The 24253-nt window shown below is 38.6% G+C and overlaps 2 protein-coding genes across 13 annotated transcripts in view; one reads left to right on the top strand and one right to left on the bottom strand.

The window, feature by feature from the left end:
* lama2 (laminin, alpha 2) overlaps positions 1–19052 on the top strand; it is a 153707-nt gene extending 134655 nt beyond the window's left edge. For 4 of the 5 annotated variants that reach the window (XM_081602471.1, XM_081602473.1, XM_081602476.1 and 1 more), the window contains 17 exons: positions 1480–1600; positions 2365–2523; positions 3457–3507; positions 5937–6088; positions 6197–6373; positions 8396–8585; positions 10412–10504; positions 14373–14485; positions 16272–16365; positions 16511–16606; positions 16941–17021; positions 17112–17189; positions 17263–17341; positions 17439–17570; positions 17666–17796; positions 18021–18240; positions 18323–19052. In XM_081602471.1, coding sequence (XP_081458597.1) covers positions 1480–1600; positions 2365–2523; positions 3457–3507; positions 5937–6088; positions 6197–6373; positions 8396–8585; positions 10412–10504; positions 14373–14485; positions 16272–16365; positions 16511–16606; positions 16941–17021; positions 17112–17189; positions 17263–17341; positions 17439–17570; positions 17666–17796; positions 18021–18240; positions 18323–18483 — 2128 coding nt within the window. In that variant the 3' untranslated portion in view covers positions 18484–19052. The remainder of the gene's footprint in view (positions 1–1479; positions 1601–2364; positions 2524–3456; positions 3508–5936; positions 6089–6196; positions 6374–8395; positions 8586–10411; positions 10505–14372; positions 14486–16271; positions 16366–16510; positions 16607–16940; positions 17022–17111; positions 17190–17262; positions 17342–17438; positions 17571–17665; positions 17797–18020; positions 18241–18322) is intronic. The other variant, XM_081602472.1, reaches the window with a different exon arrangement.
* A 1148-nt stretch (positions 19053–20200) lies between these two features.
* LOC103457355 (regulator of G-protein signaling 6-like) overlaps positions 20201–24253 on the bottom strand; it is a 79570-nt gene continuing 75517 nt past the window's right edge. For all 8 annotated transcript variants that reach the window (XM_081602479.1, XM_081602477.1, XM_081602480.1 and 5 more), the window contains 3 exons: positions 24163–24252; positions 23518–23571; positions 20201–22983 (listed from right to left, as the gene is read on the bottom strand). In XM_081602479.1, coding sequence (XP_081458605.1) covers positions 22933–22983; positions 23518–23571; positions 24163–24252 — 195 coding nt within the window. In that variant the 3' untranslated portion in view covers positions 20201–22932. The remainder of the gene's footprint in view (positions 22984–23517; positions 23572–24162; position 24253) is intronic.

The raw sequence follows: 24253 nt of genomic DNA, 5'->3' as shown, positions 1-24253 counted from the left end.
TAGCAATGCTGATAAGGCTGTGCAGCCCACAGTTAATGCATAATGTTTTATTGGCTTGAATAGGAAGGCCTTTGCTGCAAATCACTTTTCTGTCCTTTATTAGCCAGAATTTGATGTTTGTTTAAACATTTTTGTAATTCTTTTCAGATGTAATCACACATATTCTGTCATGTTAAACACACATGAGTGTATTTAATTGGGATGTCATGTGATAGAACAGCAAAAGGTCAATGGTAGAGACGCCCCCCCCCCATTATGCCTGTCATGATTCTCATATTTTTAATTTGTAAAAATTGTGGAAGCCACACATATTTTCTTTCCATTTCACAATTATTCTCGGTGTTGGTCTTTCACATCAGCCTGCAACCTTTGCAAGTAGTCATCTTTGTCTTTAGTCCAGTTGAATAAAACTTTCAAAGTCCATATGTTTTAGAATAAAGAAAAAAATAACATAAAGCTTTTACAAAAACATGGTTGGTAGATTTTTCTTTTTTCTTCTTTTGTGGAAATTCAGTGTACCATATTTTTCGGACTGTAAGGCACTACTTTTTCCCCACGTGCGCCTTAGTCCGGTGCAGCTTTTCTGTAGATTTTTCTTCAACCACTAGGGGGCACTTTAGCAGGAAGTGAATCATTGGAAGTCAAAATTGGAAATCAAAGAATAAAGCGGTAATTTTCATTTAGAACAAGCACATGCTAGCAGCAGGCACGTCGTAGAAATGTTTTCAAACTCATATGATGCAGGTTTTAAGTTGAAAGCTATCGATCGATCGCCGTGAACGAAACTATGGTTCAGCTTTGGAGAATGACGCAGCCCTTATAGCCCGGTGCGGCTCATGTATGGACGTTTCCAGTTTTTTCAAAAAAAATTGTAGGTGCGGCTTATAGTATGGTGAAAATACGGTAATTGCTCTGTTTGGAAAAAAACCCCAAAACATTTGTTTTTTATAAAACATCAGTTAACTCTTTATCATTTTTAGATATTTGGAGCCTTTGTGGACGCTCCAAAGTTACACCTGCGTTTCCTGAGCAACAGGTTGCAAACCACTGCTCTGTCGCATAAAATTCAATAAAATACATTGAAGTTTGTGGTTGAAACATGACAGAAATATTGAATTTAAAGGATGCTAATGGTTTCCATCCCTGTCCTGTTAACATTAATATTTTTTGCTAATACTTTACACTTTATTGTGATTTTGGAGCCGAAATCTGGAAAAATAGAAAATGTGGATAATTATTTTATCCACATTTTCTGGAATTAAACATTTGTTGCCTAAAGTCGAACTTCCCCTGATGACTTCAACTTCATCGATATGGACAAACAGCATATTCAAAAAAAGACTTATTGAATTCCAGATCATGATGCAATCATTTCACGGCTGAAGTAATCCAGCATCACTGCGTAGAGACAAAGTCCAATGAGCTTGGGATTTCTCATGCTGATAATTTCATTTAGTACTATGACTGCTATCGTTTTAGGTCAGAGGTGAATCTGAAGAGGTATGCAGGTTGTCTCAGAGACATTGAAGTCTCCAGAACTCCATACAATCTGCTCAGCAGCACCGACTATACAGGGGTCACTAAAGGATGTAATGTCGAGGTAAGTTTTTCACTTTGGAGTTCATGTGAGATGCCTTTACAGAAATCATGACCTATTGTGGACTCTAAAATGTAATCAATGTTCACTTGTATTTGCATGTAGATACGGTTTTCTTCTTGTATGAATAGGTTTTATGAAAATAACAACACATAATAAATAACATCTGAAAAGGCCTTGGCATTTGTTTTTGTCTACTGCTTCATGTTATTCCGTATTTGACCCCAACTCTTCTACTGGTCCCGCTTTAGTGCATCATTGATTCTGTCGTTCGCTGTGTGGCCTTGCTCTGTATTGATGCAAAGAATAACGGGAAGGACAAAAACGCTAAAGCCAGTTCAAGCTAGCTCCAGCTTTTTTATTCCTTTTTCCACATATTGAAATATCAGTACAGACCTATTATTTGGCATACGGCTCGCACTGAACCTGCTATACATTCTTCAAAGCAAGAAACAGCCTTCATGATGAATTCAAAGCAGCTGCTCCATTCATGTAATTAAAACCTAGCCTTGCTCACATAATGTAGGATATGTAAAGGATTAGAAAGTTTCTGGGTTTTCAAGTCAGCTCTTTATGTTGTTCATGTGAATCTGAATGTATTTTTGCTGTGCGAACATAAAGCTGCCTGTAAAGTTTTATTCCCATTTTTTTTAAATAATAGTTTGAATAATGCATTTCACGTCTGCTAGAATCTACCTGCTGACTTTTCGATGCCACGGTTTTATTGTGAACCCTTAACACATTACTTGTTTGTATTTCTATCTCAGAACCTGCACACAGTGAGTTTCAGTAAGCCAGGATACATGGAGCTGGGTGGCCTGTCTCTTGAGATCGGCACTGAGATCAGCTTGTCCTTCAGCACTCTGTCGGACTCTGGGATTATACTGCTGGCAGTGGGAGGGGCTTCACCCATCAGCCCATCACAGGTTACCTGCTTTATCTCTCGTTTCTCTCACTACAGCAGCACTTGCAGAAAAAAATCTGATCAGGTTGTGATGCATCAGTATGCTGCTAGAAAAGTATGTTTGAGATATTTTAGGAATTTGGTAATGCATATGGTTGAGAAGATATGGTTTGCAGTTTGCTCTTGCATATTAAACTGCACAGTGATATTGTGCCAGTGAGCATTGAAAGGTTTGTCTTTTAGATGTTTTTGTTTGTTTATTCAGTATTTCATACACCTGACACAAAAAAATTGTTAAAGTGTAGGAACATGCTTCTTTTTTTAGATTCAGCATATTAAAAAAAATTAGCCTTCACTTTATGGAAAGGCAATAGATACATTATAGAACTCGTATTTTCAAGAAAATGGCAACTTATCAATTAATTGTTAGTCGATCAATAAGATCAGTCAACTTTAAATTAACTTAATAGTTAACTTGCATCCCTAATTAGCATATATTTTTATTTAGCTTCTGGAATGGCGTTCACAAACCCCCAACTTGAATGTATTATTTGTGAACTCCTTGATTTTTTTTTTTTTTTCCTAAAAAAATAAATCAGTCTAACTTAACCGTATCTATTCTACCAAGGAGGAAAGTTTGGATAAACAGAACTGCTCTAAAAGCTTGTATGTGTTAGAGTTGCAGCAAATTTAGGGACATCTGATCAAGTGTTTAGTCATGTGTGCATTTATACTTTTGAACATTTGCTGTTATGAGAAAATCCATGTCGATTTAAACTTGTCTACTTACTTTTTCTTCTAAAAATATACCAAATTTGTTGATTTAAAGTAAAGACCTTAAGATTAGTTGAAAATGCCCCTAATTTAGGAACTTGTGGCATAAGTTATATATGCATAGATATATGCATATGCATAGATGGTTTTTGCACTGATGTGCTTTTTTTTCTGCCTAAAGGTTCGCAGGCCAAACTTAAGTTCCAAGAGAAGACGAAGGCAGTCGGGGGAGGTGAGTATCTGTTCCCTAAGTGAATTATGATTACATGAGTGCTTATTAATGAGATTTGCATTTTTTGGCAGCTCTGCTAATTGGATTTGGTTTTATGCAAAAAAAACAAAAAAAAAAAACAATCCACTCTCACTGATACTGCAAAAAAACACATAAACTTGAAGATGTGCAAAAGCTTTTTTTTAACTGTAATATCATATTTTAGCTGACTAAAGCAGCACTATCTCTACACAAATTAAGTTTCCATGGTTTAGAGGTTCAGATGTTAAAAAAAAAAAGAAAAATACTCAAACGTGCACATGTTTCCATCTGTGAATAAAGACAAATTCAAACATGCAAACTAGAAAGTGTTTGAGAATGTGATAAGAGGTCGGACGGAGGGTTACCTGCAGCTTATCCGTCATCGATGGTTGTCGGGCACATAAATCTATTTTTACAAACTATGCTGGCAGGTACAGCGTGCGTGTGCAGGCATGTGTGTGGAGAAAGGTTAAGCGAGGTTAAAAACACCATCAACTCAACTTGGCCCTGACTAATGGCTGGTTTAGAGAGGGACGAGGGGAGTGAAGAGGACGAGGAGAAAGGACAAACACTGGAGGGAGACGGGAGTGGGATTCACGAGAGCTGAAGCTAAAAACAGGAGAGGAAAGATTAGAGAAGTTGCTAGAAAAAAAACTTAAAGTGAGGAGGCATTTGGAAGAGCCTTACACTTCTAAAACTAATAAGAAGGAAAAAGACTTGTCATTATGATAATATGGCTGTTTGAAGAGATGATTTTTTTTTCATGAGTTATTTAAAGAAATGTAGAGAAAAGTATAACTGTCAAAACAAGAGCCTGAAACTTTCTTTGTGAACCAGAATTGAGTCATGAATCCTCTGCTGTAGATTCAGGTTTTTAAAATAAACTTCCCTGCTTTATTTCTCCCAGTTGTTCTTAGTATCTGCATAAATGAGCCGCTTGTGGTTAAATAACACTCTGAATGTGTAAAAAAATAAAATAAAATAACTGGAAGGACTGTCTCATTCTGTGGATCTCATGATAAATCAAAACGATGCTATTCGGACCCCTTAAAGCTTTAGAGCCGCTGACTTGAATGGTGATCTGTTTGGTTTTGAGAAAGTCTTTGAGTTGTTTCCAATGTTTCCGGTTGAGAAGAGTTACTTCCCATTCCTACTTCCTAAAGTCTACAAATGGACACCTTATGCTTTAATTTGCTATACATATTTTTATGCATTTCTTTCATGGAATCCACTATCCTCCAACACGTTTGACATGTCTGTTCACGTGTGTTCGTCCGTCCCATTGTATCGGCGTATGAGTGTGAGATGGCGCAGCCAGAGCCATGATGTAGCTACATCTCAGTTCAATTTGTCCCCGACCTCAAATTGAAATTCCATTTTCAGGTGGTAAATTGTCTCCCACTTCGCCCTCTGGCACACAGTGAATTAAAATTCAAATTAGCCTGACCCTGCACCGCTGCTCTCTAGCACCTCTGTGGCTCTCACTCCTCCTCTCCCACCCAATCTCTATCTAGTTCGCTGTTTTGCTCTCTGCCCTCTCATCTCTCCCCCCTATTATCTCCTCCTCCCTGCTCCTCTCATCTCTTGTCCTTACCTTCTTGCTTTCCACTCCTCTTTTTCCTTTTTCTGCTTTCTTTTTATCATTTTTTTTACACCCATATCTGTCTCTACTCATCTCTAGTTTTCCGTTTTCTCCTTAAATCCAGTTTTCTCCCTTTTTTTTTTTTTTTTTTGTCTTCTCACAAGCAGTTTTCTTTTTGGCTAGTTTACTGAACCTTTTTCTTCTCTCTCTTTGCCATTTTCTTTATAATAGAAGTGGTTGGTAGAGCTGTGATGGAAATTTCGATTAGTTTATATTGGAAAAAGCTTTGGGAATTCTTGTAAAGTGAGACGAGATTGCTTGTGTTGATCCAGACGGCGGCTGCCAGTGACTTTTAACCAAGTTTTGAAAAGTTTTCAATAATTTGAATTTATTATGTTTTGTGTTACGCTTCAAGGTTTTAGAATAATTGAGCAATTTACTGAAAGATTAGTTTTTGCACATTGAATCAAAACCTTAGGACTTGTTGCCTGGAGTGAATTTTCTCTTCCCCTTTGTGCTCAATGTTAAAAGTTTAAAACAAGGCTGCTTCAATCAAAAAGTCTGCGATCAGTTTGCATTTTTGAGAAGTGATGTGAACATATTTAATTTTTTTTTTTTGACTCAAACCAATCACAAGTATTTCTTGCAGTTTTCGTTGCTCTCTCAAAATGCAATATTATTAATATAAATGTTTTACCAAGACAATTTTAACTTAATTTAAAAAAGGATTTGATTTCTTGAAATGAAATCATTTTATTATGATTTTTGTTTTTTAATTCCTGAAAGTCATCTGCCCGTTTCACACCTAATGTTTCATCTCCTGCAGCCCTACCTTTCTGTCATGCTGAACAAAGGCTCTCTTGAGGTCCTAATAAATACCGGCAGTCATAGTCAGCGTCGCGTCGTCAGACGACCTGACCAAGGAAACCTGAGCGACGGCAGAGAGCATTCGCTACGCATAGAGAGGCTGCCTGGCAGGTGAGTGGACGGCATTCATGGGGACATTTTTCTGTTTGCGCTTCCTGCTGATGGCCCACTTTAAGATTTTATGAATGCTTCATCTTATTAATGTCTCCTCTTCACCAGATCCTTTGCAGTCCAAGTGGATGAGGAACCCAAGAGGGAGGCGCCGCTGCCCAATGACCAGCCAATCAGGCTGCAGCGCATCTTCCTCGGTGGTATTCCAGCAGACGTGGAGCAGACATCCAACAGAGTCAATGTCCCATTCCAGGGATGCATATGGAACCTCATGGTCAATTCAGTGTAGGTTTTTGTTTTTCTTCAGTTGATGGGTTTAGAAAACTTCAAGCAAACCAAAACTTGTCTCTACAAACTCCATGAGAAAGTTCAGCCTGGTTATTTGGTAAATACCAAATATGAACACAGGAAGCAGTTGCTGTGTTTTGAGGTAGCTGAAAACACTGAGAAGTACGATTTTTATTTAAAAAAATTTTGAGAACCCATCTTGAAAACTGCATTAGATTTTACGCAGCCTTTGCAAACCCTCATCCATCAATGCAAACCGCTCTAGAGTTAATTTGGCAGTGAACCCAGACCACCTTAAACGGTCTCGTTAACAGTCTCACCCTAGTGCGACTGTCATGTTTACATCTACATAAAAGAACGGCGCTAATGGAGAAGATGAACCAGAGTTTGTTTTAACCGGACTAAACACCAGGTGTGAAAACATCCCTCAAAGCCATCTTGTAAACACTCTGCTGAATTAAAGACCAGCTAATGACTGCAGGAGATCAATAACGGTATTGCTGCTGCTGTTGATGATGAAAGCCGGCGTTTTGTTCTGCCTGAGCAGCATCATTAGTGTTGTCTTATTAACATATTCATAACTTAAGCTGCACTTACTCATCTTTGTTTGTTTGCCTGTTTTACCCGTCAGTGACCTCCCATCATCCCACTGGGAGGTCACTGACGGTGTAACATTTAGTGGTTATTGTCAGTGGTTTCAGCTTCCAACACACTCAGACAAAAACTTTGTCATTGATAGAAAATGAGGCGGGCGTCTCAAAATCTAACAGAAACAAAAGAAATGTCAGTTTTGGAAAGAAGCTGCTTTCGTAAAATTTTTTCCAGTCAGAAAAATCCTGTTGGTGATGATTACAATTTGGTATGAGATATGAATATATACTTTCTGGCTTAGCTTCAGTACACACAGCTTAACTATATTCCTTATGATTACAGTTCTAATGCATATTTATTTACATAAATTGCTGTAGCAAACTTCTGGTCCAGTGTTACCTTCAATCTTGGGTCTGTAATGGTCTATTCACACCTGACTGAGACCAGGTCAATGATGTCTGAATGCAGCTAGATTGTTTCAGATCTGAAAAAGCTAGTTTCAGTAAGAGTGCCGTCATGGCAGAGTACTTTTAGTACTCACGAAATAGCTTCTTTTTTTTTTAATGCAGTTCTCCTGACCATAACACAATGCTTTTACTAGAAGGAGTATCTACACTAGGATGTTTAACAATCTACTTAACCAGTCATTTCAGCCGTACTGTTAGAAAGCAAACACCAGCAGGACGTCAATCAACTTAGCAAAAGCTTTTGTGGATCCAGGCGAGGGGAGTTTCTGTTCAGGTTTCTGGACACACTCACAATAAATCTAATCTGTGCAAGTCTTTGTGAGCGCAGCCAAAATTGTGCATATAAAACATATTATCTGTGTAGTTTTTGTTGATCACTGTGAGCTTATCACACTAAAGCTCAGAGCCCTGAAATTAGTTTTTGAATATTATCCTACAACCTTTGTATAATTGTAAATCCTAGTTCACCAAGTGCCAAGCAGTAATTTCAAATGGGGGACATTTCTATGCAAAATGACAAAGCATCAATCTGAAAGGTTTTAGTGATGTTTTTTTCAACATTTATTACTCTATATGTATGATTTTAAAAGATGACTTTTATATTTTCATCTGCTCTAGATGTTGTAGATCTTTTAAGAAAACAGAACTCTTTCACTTACTACCAGACTTCCTCAGATTATTTATTTTTCAAAGGGTGGTGTATATTTTGACAATCTTATTTTGTGGCTGTGAAAATGAATGTTTGACTTTTGTCTTTTACATGCAAGAAAAAATTATCACTTTTTTCCCCCCTCAGGCTGCAGGGAAAAAGATACTTACTGCTTTCCTGGTGTTTGTGTTGTAGCTTTAAAAAAAAATGCAAACATTATTGAGGAAATATGACACACCTCTCACATTGTTCTGTTGCTTCCCTGTGCCTCACCTCACCATGCAGCCATCATTTGGCCTGTTTATCTTTCAGTCTTTCAGATTTCTCCAGGCCCGTTTCCTTTGAAAATGCTGAAATTGGCCAGTGTCCAAACCTCGCTCCACCTCCGCCTCCTCCTCCCGTACCAGAAGAGGAGGAAACCGAGGAGAAGAAGATGGACTCAAAACCAGTCCGTCCTCCAGTCACCCCGGCTCCTCCCAAACCTCGCCCTGCTCGCCCAGACGTAAGTGGGAGTTCTCACACAATCTGACTAACGGACTCGTAAATTTCACATGGACCACATAATGCATGTATTTACTCATAAGCGTAAGTAGAAAAAAAAAAAGATTCACACGTTTGAAGGAGCAAACAGATGTCCCGCTCCACTATATTATGTAGCTTCGACTGTTAGAGGCATAATTCAAAGAACAAACATGCTCCTATTTCTTTCTGATGAAACACAGCCACGGCCCACTGTGCTACCTTGGAGATTTATCACGCAGCACTTGTACAGCCCATTAACTCTTCTTTATAGTCGCTTTAGCCTTGAGTCACTAAACTCCACCTTTGGCAGCTTGTCAGGCGGTGCAGAGCCATAGTCTTACACTAGGCTAACTGTGCATGTCATTTATGTTTTATGAGTGCACAGGAGCCAAACGTTCTGAACTAACGTTTAGACACTATGCTAAGAACCTGGCAGTGAGTGGCCTATTAAATACATACTCTTAGCATTGGGACAGATAAGAGCTATTTTACACATTTAATAAATATCTTGCAGTAGCCATCGGTTATCCGTTACCCACTTAGCTGCTAAACTACACCTATTAAAGCACATTGATCATGAAGCCAAGAACTGTGCCACCTCAGCTATAACTCTGTGGTTTGTTGCTTTATGGGCTCCAAGTTGCTTTTATGATAAAGACTGCAGAATGTGATAAGGCATAGGTCTGCCAGATAAACGGGGCTAACTGCCTCCAATGAACTTCACTTTGCTGGGAACTATAGAAAAATGGAAATTTTAAGACTTCAGTGTCATTATTCCAGTGTAAATGAACAAAATGTGTTTAGCGCAAGTTATACCAACCATTTAAAGGGTTTTGCACTAGAGCGGCTTCCGCCCATTAGTACACACATTCACACAGATCGGTGGGCAACTTGGGCTCAGATTCTTTGCCCAGGGTCACATCGGCGTGTGGGAGGAGATGATGAATCAAACCCACCATTTTTAGATTGCTAAACAACTGCTCTTCTTCCTGAGTCACAGTTTCACAGAGCATTACAGTATGAACTATATGAAGCGCTGCTGGCTAATTTGAGTTTGACTGTGTTCAGCAGCTGCATTTGGAGGCTCTTCCAAATATGAATGGCTTTAAAAATCTCAGTTCTGGCCGTCAGCAAGCTGCAGGATTTGGTGCTTAATCATTCATTTTAAATCGCAAATCATGTTTTGCAAATATCCTGCATAATTACAACACAGTGATGTTTGCCAATATTAGAACAAGCCTCAAATTCATTGGAAAAACAATATAAATGTATAGGTTTATTTTAGACTTTTTGTGACCAAAAAGATGCTTTGTTTTCTAAACTGATGAAACTATTTTATTTTTATATAGTGAATTCCACAAGTAGTGATGTGACGAGGCTAAAATAGAGCCACACGCCCTGTTAAGGGAAGTTTAAAAAATCTGTACAAAGCTACAACTTCAGGCATAGGAAGATGTATTGTTGATACATCTTGTAATAAAAGAAGCTTTGTGAAATTCTGATGAACCAGACATTTCCTTTTTTTCCAAAGAACGTTACAGTTGCTTCAAATCAGCCTTTACATGTGGATCTGTTGCACTGAAATGCATCACTTTATGAAATATGAGTTTTATTTTCAGTTGGCTGCCAACAAAGTTTAATTTCCTTGCATGTTAAGAAAGTCGCAGCAAAGGGAAAACCTTTGCAGCGATGAGCTTTGTGATTTTTCCTGATGACGTCACTGCTTCGTTGCTCTTTGTGCTTCTCCGCTTAATCCCTGCGGCCGTCTAAACTCTTCCTTCCTGCTCTTGCACTGCTGACCTTCAGGAGGCCACGCCCCCCGCCCCAGCTGCTGCCACATCCACCCCGCCTGCAGCTGTAGCGCCACCCACTGCTAAACCGGATCCTGGCTCAGACGTGGTATACACTCACTCACAGACTGATGTCTCTTTAAGTCAATACTTCTTGAGAAAACACACACTGGGTCTATACATCAGTCTGCACAGTTTTCTGTGTCTGCCCTCTAGCCTCTTTTCAGGACAATCTGATGATGAAGAGAAAAGTAATTCAGGCCACATAAGTTTTTTATGGTTTCCAGCATTTACTACACGATTTTTTAAAGTTCCCGGACATTGTACAGTTTCTCTTTCAGGCCTTTACTTTAAAGGCTTAAGCAATTAATTGAGCTGTTATACTTTAGTACAATTAGTTTATGAGTTCAAATGTTTTCCAAAATACTTTTAATTTATGATAGAAAATCCTTTAAAAGCTGCAGTAGGTAACTTTTATAAAAATGTTTTCATATTTGTTAAAACTGATATTACACAAGAGATGATCTGTGAAAAAAATTGAGCCCCTTTGCTTCCTCCCTGTGGTTCTACTGCCATCTGCAGAAAAATCAATCAGTGAGGACGAGGGTCTTAAAACGGTCAATCATGCTTGTATGCGCTGCTCACACCCTCCCCTTTTCTCTCTGCTGCGCTAAAGTTTGTCCCCCACACCGGACTAGCCATTAGCACAGCTGCAGCAAATCAACAATAATCTTGAGCTTTTATGCACCGTGGAGAAGGAACGTGTTTATCAAGTCTGTAAAGACCATTCTTTACCTTTTTGGAAGAGGTTATTATGCAAAATTTTAATTTTTTTAGCTTTGTGCCATGTTTAACACATACAGAGTGTTTCTTTGACTCATTGATGCTTATTTGTAAAAGCCTTCAACCTCCCATGTCAGCCTGCTCCTGCAGCGGAGCTTCAGTCCACAGCTGAGCTCGTGCTCCACAGATTAGCAAACACCTGGAGGAACTACACATCTGCACTCATAAACTGAAAAGCTCCTACACAATTGTAAACAGAATGAATGGAGAAGCATTGTGATGGAGACGCGTTGAGGGGAGGGTGACATATTTCCCTTTTAGGACCTTCTACCTTTTGACAAATTCAGATACGGCTGATATGCAGAGTCACATTTCTTTTATGTTTGATATATACAGCATTTTTATAACAACTGTCAGTAAAAGTTACTTGATTGTGCTATAAAATGGCACTATGTGCCTGGAAAACCCATAATAGCACACCTTTAAGAAATAATAGATCAAAATCTGTTAATCTAACGAGTTGTTTAAAAATCCAATTGAAAATACTTGCAGATTTTGTTTGCCTTAATATAGAGGCTTCTATTCAGTCGTCTCCTCTGACTCCAGCTATACGTCGGACACTGGTGTCCTCATGACTCTTAAGGGGTTAAAGCCTTTACACACTCAAGCATCCACGTAATTCTAATTAAATTAATTATTAATTCCTCCAGATTTCTGATTCCATTGGTGTGACCTCAAACGAAAGACTAGAATGGAAAACTGCCTTCCTATTGTTAGCTTAATGGAAAGATGCAGAAGGGATGAGAAGGAAGGATGAAAGAGGGTATAAGGCAGAATAAGGTTCAGCCTTGGAGGAAGGGACAAAAAGAGGGAGAGTCTTTCTGAACAGAACACTCCTCGTCCTTTGTTGGCTTAATGGAAAGACGGCAAAGAGCCCAGAGAAGAATTGAAGGAAAAGGTTTCTGAACATGTGACGTCTCTTTTTTTTTGTTAGATAGGGGAAGCATAAGAAAGGAAAAGGAGAGGGAGGTTGAGGAGGCGGAGTAGTGTATACGAGGACAGAATGAGATAAGAGGTGAGTGTCAGCTGTAACAAAGCAAGGTCACAAACTGGGAATGTCTTCACTTGAAAGAACAAGAGCGGTGGCGATTGAGACACATACTGCTGTCTCAGATTCCCTTTTTTATATTAACTTTGTTTCATACTTATAAAACTAACAGTCAGTGGATAGAGTTGTTCACAACTCTGTCTTTAGTACATTTTGCCAGAAAATTCAATTCATTGTATCAGGCAGCCAACACAAAAGCTGCATAATTGTGAACATGAAGAAAATAGGCAAGGATGTGAATTTAGTCCAATTTGCTCTGATCCCTGAAAATAAAACCCAGAGCAACCAAATGTCTTCAATAGCTACCTGAACAGACGCCAACTATGCAACATTTCATTTGTGTAAGTACAGATGATCAGCGGATGTTTCAGATGTTTGATTTTGACATTTCAGGAATAAATTTCACAGCAAAGCAACATCCTCACAGAGGACTGTTCAACCTGCCATCTGAAAATGTGAAATGTGTGAAATGGCTGCAAATTTCCCAAGATGTCTCCATCTATTTCAACTGTCAGGTCTGGAAGGGGAGGATTAATCAGATGATTAGTAGAATGGTTAATGGCAACTCTGGAGGAGCTGCAGGTATACATAGCTCAAGTGGAACAGCCTGTTACTATTAAAAACTCTCCCTTCATGGACCAATTTCAAGAAGAAATCCATTGTTAAAACTCAAAAGAAATTTTGTTTGTGATATGTCACAAGCCATGAACAAAGGTGCAAACACTTCAAGGAGATTATTTACAAGGAGTATTGTCAGTAGAGCTGAATGCACACCAGTTTTTTGTGATGAGAAAAAAAATTAATCCTAGTAAAGTATGAGATTGTGACGATTTTTTAATTTTTACCAGTTTAAAAGAAAAAATGGAAGATGCCCTGAAAGAAAAACAAGTGAGCACAGAGAGGAAGCTGTTGGTACGTAACAGAAAGAAGAAACTGAGTAACGGAAGCGAAATGGGAAGATTTCTGGTGAATATAAGGATGAGAGAACATGAAAGCAAGAATATGGAAATGGATAACAGCCACAGAGAAGAAGTGGGCAGAAAGTGAAAATGAGAGGAGAGAAATAACACTGGGGTAATGGTGGAGGAGGACCTGCTCAGGAAGAATATGAGAGCATACGAAGTGGAGACAGTAAAGGTTTCAGCAAAACCAGGGAGTCCGTGTTTAAGGTTCTGAATTGCAGCAAAATGGAAAATGTGTACTTAAGCATTAGGAGACGGTAAAGAGTGGTCGCACTGTGTGGAACTAAAAGAAGAAGAGCAACAGTCAACGTAAAAAGGAAAGGTAAAATGTGGGGGAAAAAAGCCAGACTTGATTAAACAGTAAATTTTAAAACACTTAGAAAAGGGAAAAGAAACCTTGGTATTAGACAAAAGACCAATTATGGGAAGAAAATGCTTTAAAAATAACTTTTAAAGATACAAAGAAAAATAGAAGTTAAATTTTGCTCCTGAGAGAAAATGTTAATTAAAGTTCAAAAGTGGTGACAGTTCCAGACAAAATAGAAATTTCAAACCAGATTGAACAAATGAGACGTAGAGAGCCTAAAAGGAAGTGGAAGAAGGATGATTAGAAAATTACAACAATGACACCTTGTGGATAAGAGTGGAACTGCAATCTGGGATTAAAAAAAAAAAAAAAGGCAACTGCTGAAAAAATATTTTTAAAATAAGTGTTTCTGTTCAGGATGTATAAGAAAATTGCTGAATTTATTAGAAAACTAAATTTACCTGATCAAAGAAAAAAAAGTAAGTTCATTGTTGCTATTCAGGTTGCCAATTGTAATGTGATGCTCAGGGTGATTACTTTTGTTTGATTTATTGTGTGTACATATAACAAGCAATTATAAATCTACAATATGAACTCGGACATAAGCCAGTAACTATTTGTAGTTATATAAAAAGCTGCTCTATAACCCACAGTGACCTACTGATGCCTCATTTGCTCCCATATCAGAAGCAGGGACCCAATTAGAGTGATTGGCAAGTGTTGAACCCGGGTGTTAAGGCTCCTGTTGGCAGGCGGAAATGGGAGAAGTGTTGTGAGACCCAGTCAGTGGAGCTGACATGTTGTGTCCAATCTCCAGGACTCATGTGCATCAGCTGTGGCCCCGACGTCTCTTGAAAAGGCATATCAGTTTGGACTGACCAGAAACAGTCACATGACCTTCGCCTTTGATGACACCAAAGTCAGAGAGAGGTAAGTCTTTCATTTGATTTCCTGTTGGCTGTCTTTTACTGCTCCGACATGACGGGAAACGGTGTGGCTCGTTATGTAGGTGGTAAATCACACAGAACTGTGTACTGGTTAAATTTTCCCACAGCACCTGGAGAACCCTAGTGGTCAAATGCAGCATGTGCAACATGACAACCCCAGTAAATGAGCGATACTTTTTACAGGATGAGATTCCCACCAACATGTAAATGATCACCAGCCTCAAATCTTGAAGGAGTGAACGAGCTGACTGATCTATACATTGACCCCAGTCCTTGTGCTGGTGTGCATTTATGGTGGAAACAGGAAAAATATAAACCTGCTATCTAGAGGCAAAGCAGTAGCTTTTATATTTTTTAGAATATGAATCTGGGAAATTGTGAATTGCATCTACTTTAGTGTCAAACTTGTTGCTTTTATCTTTTGCAAATGTGCAACTTGCCTAGTATTAGGCAGCCGTTTGAACTTTTTCAGTTTCATTACAGCCACAAACTTCACTCTATTGGGACTTCATATGACAGACCCACAGAAGTGAAAATACAGAAAGTACAAAGGTTTTCAAAATTTAGTATTTTACAAATAAAAATCTAAGTGTGGCAGAAATGTTGAAAACATAATTCCCAAAAACAATCCAATAAAATACCACGATTTAAGTACATCCCCATAAGTGATCAAATACACTGTTTTCATATAGTCTTGCATTCAGATATCTAAACATATTAATATTATAAATCATATTTTGGCTGCAAAGTCACAAGGGTGCTTTAAACTGTGCCAAAATCTGCAAATATAAAATCTTTTCCCCCAGGAATTACAGTATTAACGTATTATGATTTCCTGCAGTTTTTACATTTTCAAAAGAATTGTATTCAAAATGAATAAAACATTTATTGCTATTTACATAGCTATGCTCTGATCTAAACTGGGATATGCCTGGACGTTTTAGATGTGCCCCTGCTCCAATGCAGATTTAGATTCAGAAAACTATTAATCCTAAAGAGCAATTCAATTAAAGTTGGGCCCATTCATTACAGGAAATAAATTCTACACAGCTGAATTAATGGCTGAATAACATCCTCGGATTATGATCAAATTCTGCAGAGGCCTGGTAATGAACCATTGATTACATTCAGGTGTGTTGAACCAGGGGAAGATCTAAATGGCTGGAGTTGAACATCATCGAGCTAAAACATTTCATTGCACGTTTGTGGTTATTTTCCAGCATTAGCCTGTTTTTGGTTTCATCCTCTTTCTTCAATTTTAGTTTGTGAAAAAATCTGATGTTCTTTATTGCTCTATTATGTAAGTATAAGAAAACGTTTGAGGTAAACTGGCAAGATTTATATAAAACTACATATTTTTACTCTGTGATGCTATAAAACATTAATGATTTAAAATTCTAGAAACATTTTTTGCATCTTCAGTTGGGTAATTAATTTTTTTACAAGTTGATCAGAAATTCTCTGTGTAAACATCACATGAAATCAGTAACTGCTTCATGCCTAATGTAGTTTAAACTAATGAAGGATAAACAGTTGTGAGCAAAGGCATAGAACACCATCAGATAGATTCTACCACCATCTCTCTGATCTACTAGATCGATTTTAATCCTTCACAATCTGCTACAATCCCACCACCCATCCCTACTTTACGGTACAAAATGGAAACGTATTGAAATTGCAAACTGCGTGGAAGTAAGAGAGTCACTCCAATGTACAAAAATATTTTTATTATGACCGTTGAAAAAAATGTGCATGCTTGTTTGTCTCAGGCTGATTTTGGAGTTCGAGCTGAGGACCAAGGAGCTTTCTGGTCTTGTGCTCTACATGGCAAGAATAAACCATGCAGATTTTGTTTCTATACAGGTATGGCTGCTGCGTTGTCTCATAAATGCTCATTTGATTCCTCATTGACTCAATCAGAACAGTTCTAATTGCACTGACAACATAATCACCTTTTCACTGGTAGACATCTCTTATGTCTAACTTTATTATCAATCTCTGCTTATAGATCAAGGAGGGACAAGCCTGTCTTGGATTTGATCTTGGTCATGGAAATATCTCTGACTGTGTTCCTTTCTCTATTAATGATGGTAACTGGCACAAGGTAAAAGCTCTACTTTATTACAATTATAATAGATTACTGTAAGTCTAAGAACTGAAAATCCTGGAGTGAGGTTTCTCAGCCTTTCCCAGAATACAGGAAAAACAATTTCAACTTGGATATACATCTAAAATGTAGTTTAAATATTTAATATCAATTTCTATAATGCATTCCCATAAATGTAATGTAATCAGATGCTCTTGTTAGCCATATAAAGTTGTTTCAATGCGTCTTTGCACTTTTAAAAGACTTTATCCTAACGGTTTTAAATCTGAATTTGGAAACTATACAGAACCTCTGATTTACATCTGACTTGTCCCTGAAACTGTCCTGTCAGATCCGTGTGCAGCGCACTAAGCAGAGAGGTGTGCTAGCAGTTGAGGGTCGATACATGAAACAGATGTTCAGCCCAAAAACGGTAAGCAGTCTTTCACACAAGAAAGGTAGATGCACTTTACTGCATGAAATCAAGCCACCTTAATACAATTACTGATTTCTTTTTTACCAGGCGGACCTTTTAGATGTGGTTGGAAAGGTGTATGTTGGTGGATTACCGCAGAACTACACCACCAAGAGAATCGGCCCAGTAAGGACTTACTGTTTATACGACAGAGAAATAAGTGCAATTCAGGAAAAACTCTTACATTTTCTATCCTCAGATTCTCTATAGCATCAATGGATGCATCCGTAACTTTACGATGGGTGGAAGTCCAGTGAGCACCACGTCAGCTGTAACCGGTATGGACTAATGCATATTTTTCTTAATTCAGTTTATCTCTGAATTACTGAAACTGGTGCTTTAGTAAACATGTTTCACGTCTTCCTCCCTTTGCAGGTCGTACTGAAGTGGTTAGTGAGGACTTTAAACTGGACATGGCTGCACCGACCTCCAGTTACATGGTTGGAAGGTGTTTCGTATCAACAGAAACGGGAACCTATTTCGACGGCACTGGCTATCTGAAAGCTGGTGAGTTCACTCAGGTCACTTCAATACAACTTAGTCACCTGTAGTTTATTAAAAGAAAAAAAAAAACATAATGAACGTTATTTCTTTCCATTTAGTTTCCTCCTATAGGGTGGGTCTGGATGTGTCGATTGCATTCGAGTTTCGAACCAGCAAAACCAGCGGAGTCCTTTTGGCAGTCAGTAACCAAGCCAATGATGGACTCGGTTTGGAGATCGTCGATGGCGAGGTAGCGTCAAGATCCTGTAAAACGTAGATTCAATTATGTTTTCTTTGAATAAAGATTTAATAAAATAAACCCTAATAGCATCCCATTTCAACACATTTGTGGAAGGCTAACAGATTTATACTATGTCTATTCAGCTGACTGATATTTTAACACAACCATCTCAATTTAGACGGATTTCGGCTGCTGAAATTTACACTAACTTTCCTGATTTCCCTTTCGTTTAGCTCCTTTTCCATGTCGACAACGGAGCTGGCCGAATCACTGCAAAGCATGTGCCTGAAGGCAGGAGCTTCTGTGACAGCCAGTGGCACAGCGTCACTGCCAACAAGCTTCGCCACCGGCTGGAGCTGGTGGTGGATGGAGTAAAGAGCCAAGCACAGTCTCCCAACGCTCGCTCCAACACCTGCGATACCAACGATCCCATCTATGTTGGAGGATATCCTGGTATGGCAGCTTCCTAAAAGTAACTCAGTAAAGATGCCAACATTTCTAATGTACTTAACTTACCTGAACACATTTTCCCTAGCTGGAGTTCGCCAGGCAGCTCTTTCTACCCGCTCATCCTTTAGAGGTTGTATGAAGAACCTGAAGATCACGAAGGCATCGAAGACCATGGATGTGCAGTTCAATAAGGCTCTGGAGATTAAAGGAGTCCAGCCACTGTCCTGTCCTGCCGGAGCTGCCTAACACTACCCTAATCTATAAACCAGTTTCAACAATGAGAGGGAAACACAGATCTGCAGCAAACTTCATGCTTTAAAAAACCAAAAGCTGTTCAACCTCCAATAGATCTATAATTAAAGTCCCACAAACATTTATCCTGTGTGTCATTTCTTGGCATCAGGATCCCTGTTACAGTTTGCAATATTAGGGGAGGAAATACACAATGTTGCTTAGTCAAATTATATGAATGTTTCGCGTCTCTCTACATGAACAACTATTTGCATGTCAGTATTTGATTCCCCATACAAACAGAACTTCTAAAGAATGATCATGGATGAGTTTTTCATCATAATAGTGGTGCAAGACATACATATTTTCTAATCTCACCATATATGTAAGGTAACTGGAACTTAGTTGCTTGGATTTCATGGCTAGGCTATCGAAAAATTGATTGCTTCCCAGAAAACATTTGATTATTCCTGTCTGTGAAAGAAAAACCATGCATGGCTAAGAGAATGTTTTACCAATAAAATCAGAAAACTTGGGTTTGTATTAAGCTGTTAACTTTAAATAAAGTAGTGCCACCAATTGCCTTCCGAAATAACTTATTCTTAAAACTCTAGTAATTTAATTACTGTACAAAGTCATATGTGAACAAAAAGCATCATGAAAACCAAGGAACACAGCAGACAAGGCAGCAACAAGACGATTATAAATAAAATCTGTTAGTGTGACTCAACTGCAAACATAGACGGGCAAAGAGAGAAACAATCAGTAGCTATAAGAGGCCTCAGGTAACTTCATGCCACAATTCAGGTCTTTTCTGAAGAGTATCATAGAGAAAGTAACTGCTTGGAGACAGCAAGCATGACAGGTGGTGGTGTTAAAGTCCTAAACCTGTGGGAGGCTGCAAAAGAATTGACTCAACTATTACCCTAAACAAATAGTCTACCTCAATGTCCTGGTCAACATCGAGATCCAAATCTAATTAAGAATCAATGGCAAGATTCAAAACTTGTAGTTCATTGATAATATATTCTGATTGGGATTGAGTCATTTTGCAAAGAATGGAGCAAAGCATTCAGTGCCTAGATGTGCAAAGTCCACATAGACAGCTGTTGCAAAACAATGTTTATATAGAAATTTGTGTCAGGCTTTCACAGAAACGGCTAGATATCTGCAACTCTAACTTGACAAAATGTGCAAAAGAAGTATGTTCTCCTTTTCTATGACAGTACGTAGAAAAAGTATGGGAATTTCTATATTGGTTAACCAACCAATAGTTGGTGTGACCAAGCCTCACCTGCCATTTGCGTGGAAATTGTTCAGTCTCCATCCCACCTTTCACTCACAGGAGGCCTGGACAGAGTGAAAATCCTTCTACCTGAACAGGATGAAGCAGATTTACGGTTTCACAAAAAAACAGTCAGACCTCAAACAGCCTTGTGTTAAAAATGATTGACTCATCACCTATATACAGGTGGTAACATTGACATTAAATGATAATGTTCATAAGTCTTGCATAACATTAAAGTTGCAATTTTTACATTCGTTACCCTAGTAACAAAAAACCTTGACGTTTACCTGCACTTGCAGGTCAAATGCAGCAGAGGGCAGTATGTACCTTCTGCAAAAGCAAAGCATAGACTACAGTCGAAAACCAAACACTTACCGCTATATTTACATGGATACTCCAATGAAATGGTATCTGGAACAATTAAAGAAGACTTCAAAATCCATCTTCATTGTGCATTCCTGTTTATTATCATGGTCCTCTTTACATCGGATGAAAAGATGGTCAGACATCAGCCCACAGATTTCTGCGGCGGCTCAAAGTGGAATGTTAAGAAGACAGAAGAAAGCATACAATCTATCCACAGAACTGGTTTATAGTAACACAGCTGTTTGAGCTTCTGGAATGCTTTTACATTGACAGTAAGCACTGATGCACCTGTGAATGAATAGATGTTTGGTTTCAATACTGGGCTTTTAGTACACATCCGTATTAAAAGTGTGCAAAGTTTAATTATGCAAGAAATAGAACTTTTCAAGGTGTAGGTAAGCATGTTCATTCCTCTCAGCTTCTATGAAACCGTCAGACAGTTTGAACCATGAGTTGTCAGTCACTGCTCAACTAGGCCAGATAACTGGAAATATTACGTTTCCTCAATAATGCCAATAAAGTGTTCTTTTGGGCATTTATTTTAAGTGTGTAAGAACATTACAAAACACCTTAAACCGTTGGCCAGGGCATTTAATTTTTGATTTTTTGTTCATTTAAGACCTCACTACACTGCTTGGGTTCACGCTGCATCTACTGGTATGGGAAACATTTTACTCCATGAAAGGTGAGTAGGTGGAAAAGTTGTCAAAAGTCTAAAAACACTAGAGGGGAAAAAAAGGCAAAGTCTTTTGACTTTTCTCTATTAAAACCTGTGTCCAGTTCCGGTCACTTTACATGTTTGTTTTGGCTTTAAATTGGTCGTTTGAACTGTTCAGGACTGAAGGATTGTAAGACACACAACTTCAGTGAAGAACTGAATGCACAGGTTAGGAAGTGATTTAATCCACACAAGATCAAAGTTATACTTATAGGCTCAAATAAATATCTACACACACCACCAACAGTCATATCTCTGACTGAACTTTTAATGACTACTTCCAGAATTGGTAGAACTCATAGAAACGGGTTGATTTCCCAGCACAGACCCATCTGTACACCGAGTCCACATAGTTTGTTCATCACAACTGTTTTGTTGAGTCTTTTGAGAAAGTTTGTGGTTTATACAAAGGTCAAGTCTGTGCACAGAAACCAACAAATTCAAATAAATTCTACCATGAGTCAAATATCCAGGCAGAAATTTGCCTGATGTTTGTAGGACATCTTTCATGTCCTACAAACTTGCTGTAGGACATAAAACCACCAGCATGGGTGGGACTGTATGCTTAATGTAAGCCTGCATGTACATTTTTGATACTGCGTGGATTAAAAAAGAACCAGTTCAATTTATGAACTTATGAGTCTTTTAAATATATACTTACTGTTTGATGTATCATCCCATTCCTTGAAAAAATAAATCCTTAAAAGCCAGAAATGTGTCACTTATGGGAATGAGAAGATTTAAACTGCTGACTGAAACTGTATACAGATTAAGTTGGTGCATAATCTGGTCCTGCTTTACAGTCAGCCATGCATATGCTGCTGCAGCAGCATACAGTATATAGACGGGATGGACATCAAGGAGAAATACTGCTTCATATAACTGCTAATTAGTTTTGTTATAATGAATCTCTACTTAGTATCAGAGGGTAAAAACAACAGCTGCTTGTTAAAAAGGGTCCACCCTAAGTTACGAGCAGGACGCATTTTAAATTTCTACCCTTTGTTCCAGAGTCGAGGAAACGATCACTAAAGTTCTTCAGGGTTTACTAGCATGTTGATGCACTACTCAACCTGTCGTCGTTTTCAAGTGTTAATTACTGTAAAGCCGTCATTCCACTTTCCCTTTTTACATCCTAGTGAAGTGAGATAAAACACCAAGCTACAGCGAAAATCTAAGTCTCGTTTCGACATCAGTCAGAGCATTCGAGCATTCCACGTAAATATCACTGACAGTGATAGGTATTTTCCTAGAACCTACATAAAAGAACCACAGACAACGTATATGAATTTATGACTAAACTTCTGCAAGCAAAAGGAGAAGACTCTGTCAACTGCTTCTCAGAGCTGTTCACAGAGCGTTCTGAAAATCTTTGGGTAAAGCTTGTCTTTTATTTTCAAACTTCAAAGAGGGAGGATAGGCAAGATAGACAGCAGAGAAAAAACAGCAAAGGTCGTAAAACATTTTACCTAAACACAGCAAAGGTCGTAAAACAATTTACCTAAACAACTAGCAACCCAGTTCCAGATGCGATATCTGATTTACGGCCTGAGCCCGGTTCAAATCTTGGTCAAACTGTTTCACCTGAAGATGAACAGGCAGCTGTGACCCCCCAGGTCAGTTAATACACACACTAAAGAAGAGAACATTTTAATCTGCTCTAACATTAGACTGAATATGAACTAAAGTAACAACAAAATGATAATACCAAAAAATCTCTAACAGACAGTAAAGCATTAACCTCTTCAGCTACCATGATAAAATGAGTGTAGTCAGAGAAAAATCGCAGAGTTTTGTTCGACACAAGCTTCTGAACAGAAACCTCCAAAGCAGAGTCGCTGTAAATCGTCTATACCATAGCAGCACCTCCCTTTGTGCCAGATCTGGTGACTTATTGCATGCTGCTGGGTCCTCTTCCCTTTATCTGAGGTGCCGTCCAGATATGTTGGGTTTCCATTTCAGCAGTTCTAGGCTTGTTTGGCACCTTCACTAGCCTCCCGATGCTACACCCACAAGTGTCCTGCTCCTAAAGCTTCTCAACTGTAAGCGTCTGCTTTGGGTACGATTCCTCCTACTCCGAATCCAGACCTTGTCAGGATGACTGCATGAGGCCTGTGAGTCGTTTTCCTGTCAGCGATTTTCCCTGGATACAGAGGGACAGGAAGAGAGAGACGCAGAGCCTTATAAACTATTTGACACTTACAGATTCCCACTGTTTGTTTTTTTGTTTTGTTTTTATGCATCAGACATGAGGTGATGACGATAAGATTGTCTTGACAAAATGGAAAAGTTCTGATGGAAGCAATACAGTACGGTCAAAGGAATAATTATACTGTGAACTAATTTAATGAAAAACAGAATTGATTGTTGCAAAAATACTTAATTTATTATATCACTTAAATTGAAAGAAATAATCCCTTTATTTATAATTACTAAATCAAAACGTCTTCAGGTAAAAATCCCTTGTGTTGCCTCCTTTGTTTTAAATATCGGCAAATATGATAAATGCATTTATCTGCTGAATGTTTTACTATAGAACATCAAAACCACTAACCCTCCTCCATTATAGTTTACACATAAACACATCATCTACTTCTCACTGAAAGCTACAGCAGCAGCAGCAGTACGACTCATGCAACTTTTAATTAAGTTTCAGGAGAGGCAACAACACTCTCACCACGCTGCGAGTGAACTTCTCCAGGGAGGTGCGTCGTCCCTGCTCCGTTTCAGGCTACCGGGTCATAGAAAGCAGGAAAAGAAAACAATCTGTGAAGTTATACTTTTCATTTAACAAAGCCAAAAACTCACCAGGTAAATAAAATTGTGAAATGAAAACCAAAAACATATATGATGGGTCAGTTTTAAATATCTGGTGGGTGAGAATGTTGCTCAAGCTCAGAGCGGATGGAGCATCGATACGATTGGGATTTGGATTTGGGTCTGAGCTTTGAGGTTGTTGCACTTTACACACCGATCTAAACCAATCCAGTTCTGGCTGCTCCTTAGTTGCTAGTCTTTTACATCTCTAGAAAGTTTTCTTTCATTATTTCCTTGTATGTGGCTCCATTTTGCTTCCCTGTACTTACACCACCATTTGTTTTGTTCCTTTAATGAGGATGGTTTGTCTAAAACTTCTAAGGTCTTCACAGAAGTGAAAATAAATAACTACTAATTAGGTGATGTCTGACAGCATTCAGCTGCACTGGATTTTAGGTGTCGGGACAAAGGAGGCTAAAGGAAATGAATTGTGGTGTGGATGTAAAACGACAAATGTTTGCCAGGCGCTGCAAGCTAAACAAATGAGTCGTGCACAAACACTCACTTTCTTCCTTGCCATTAGCAGATCCTGGTAGACGTTGGAGCGGAGGAAACGTGGATAGCTGTCGCTTTTCATCAGTTTATAAATGTGGTCC

This window comes from Poecilia reticulata, chromosome 21 (assembly GCF_904066995.2).
Source record: "Poecilia reticulata chromosome 21, P_reticulata-male-v2, whole genome shotgun sequence".
Lineage (NCBI taxonomy): Eukaryota > Metazoa > Chordata > Actinopteri > Cyprinodontiformes > Poeciliidae > Poecilia > Poecilia reticulata.
This window is presented reverse-complemented; position numbering and strand designations above follow the sequence as displayed.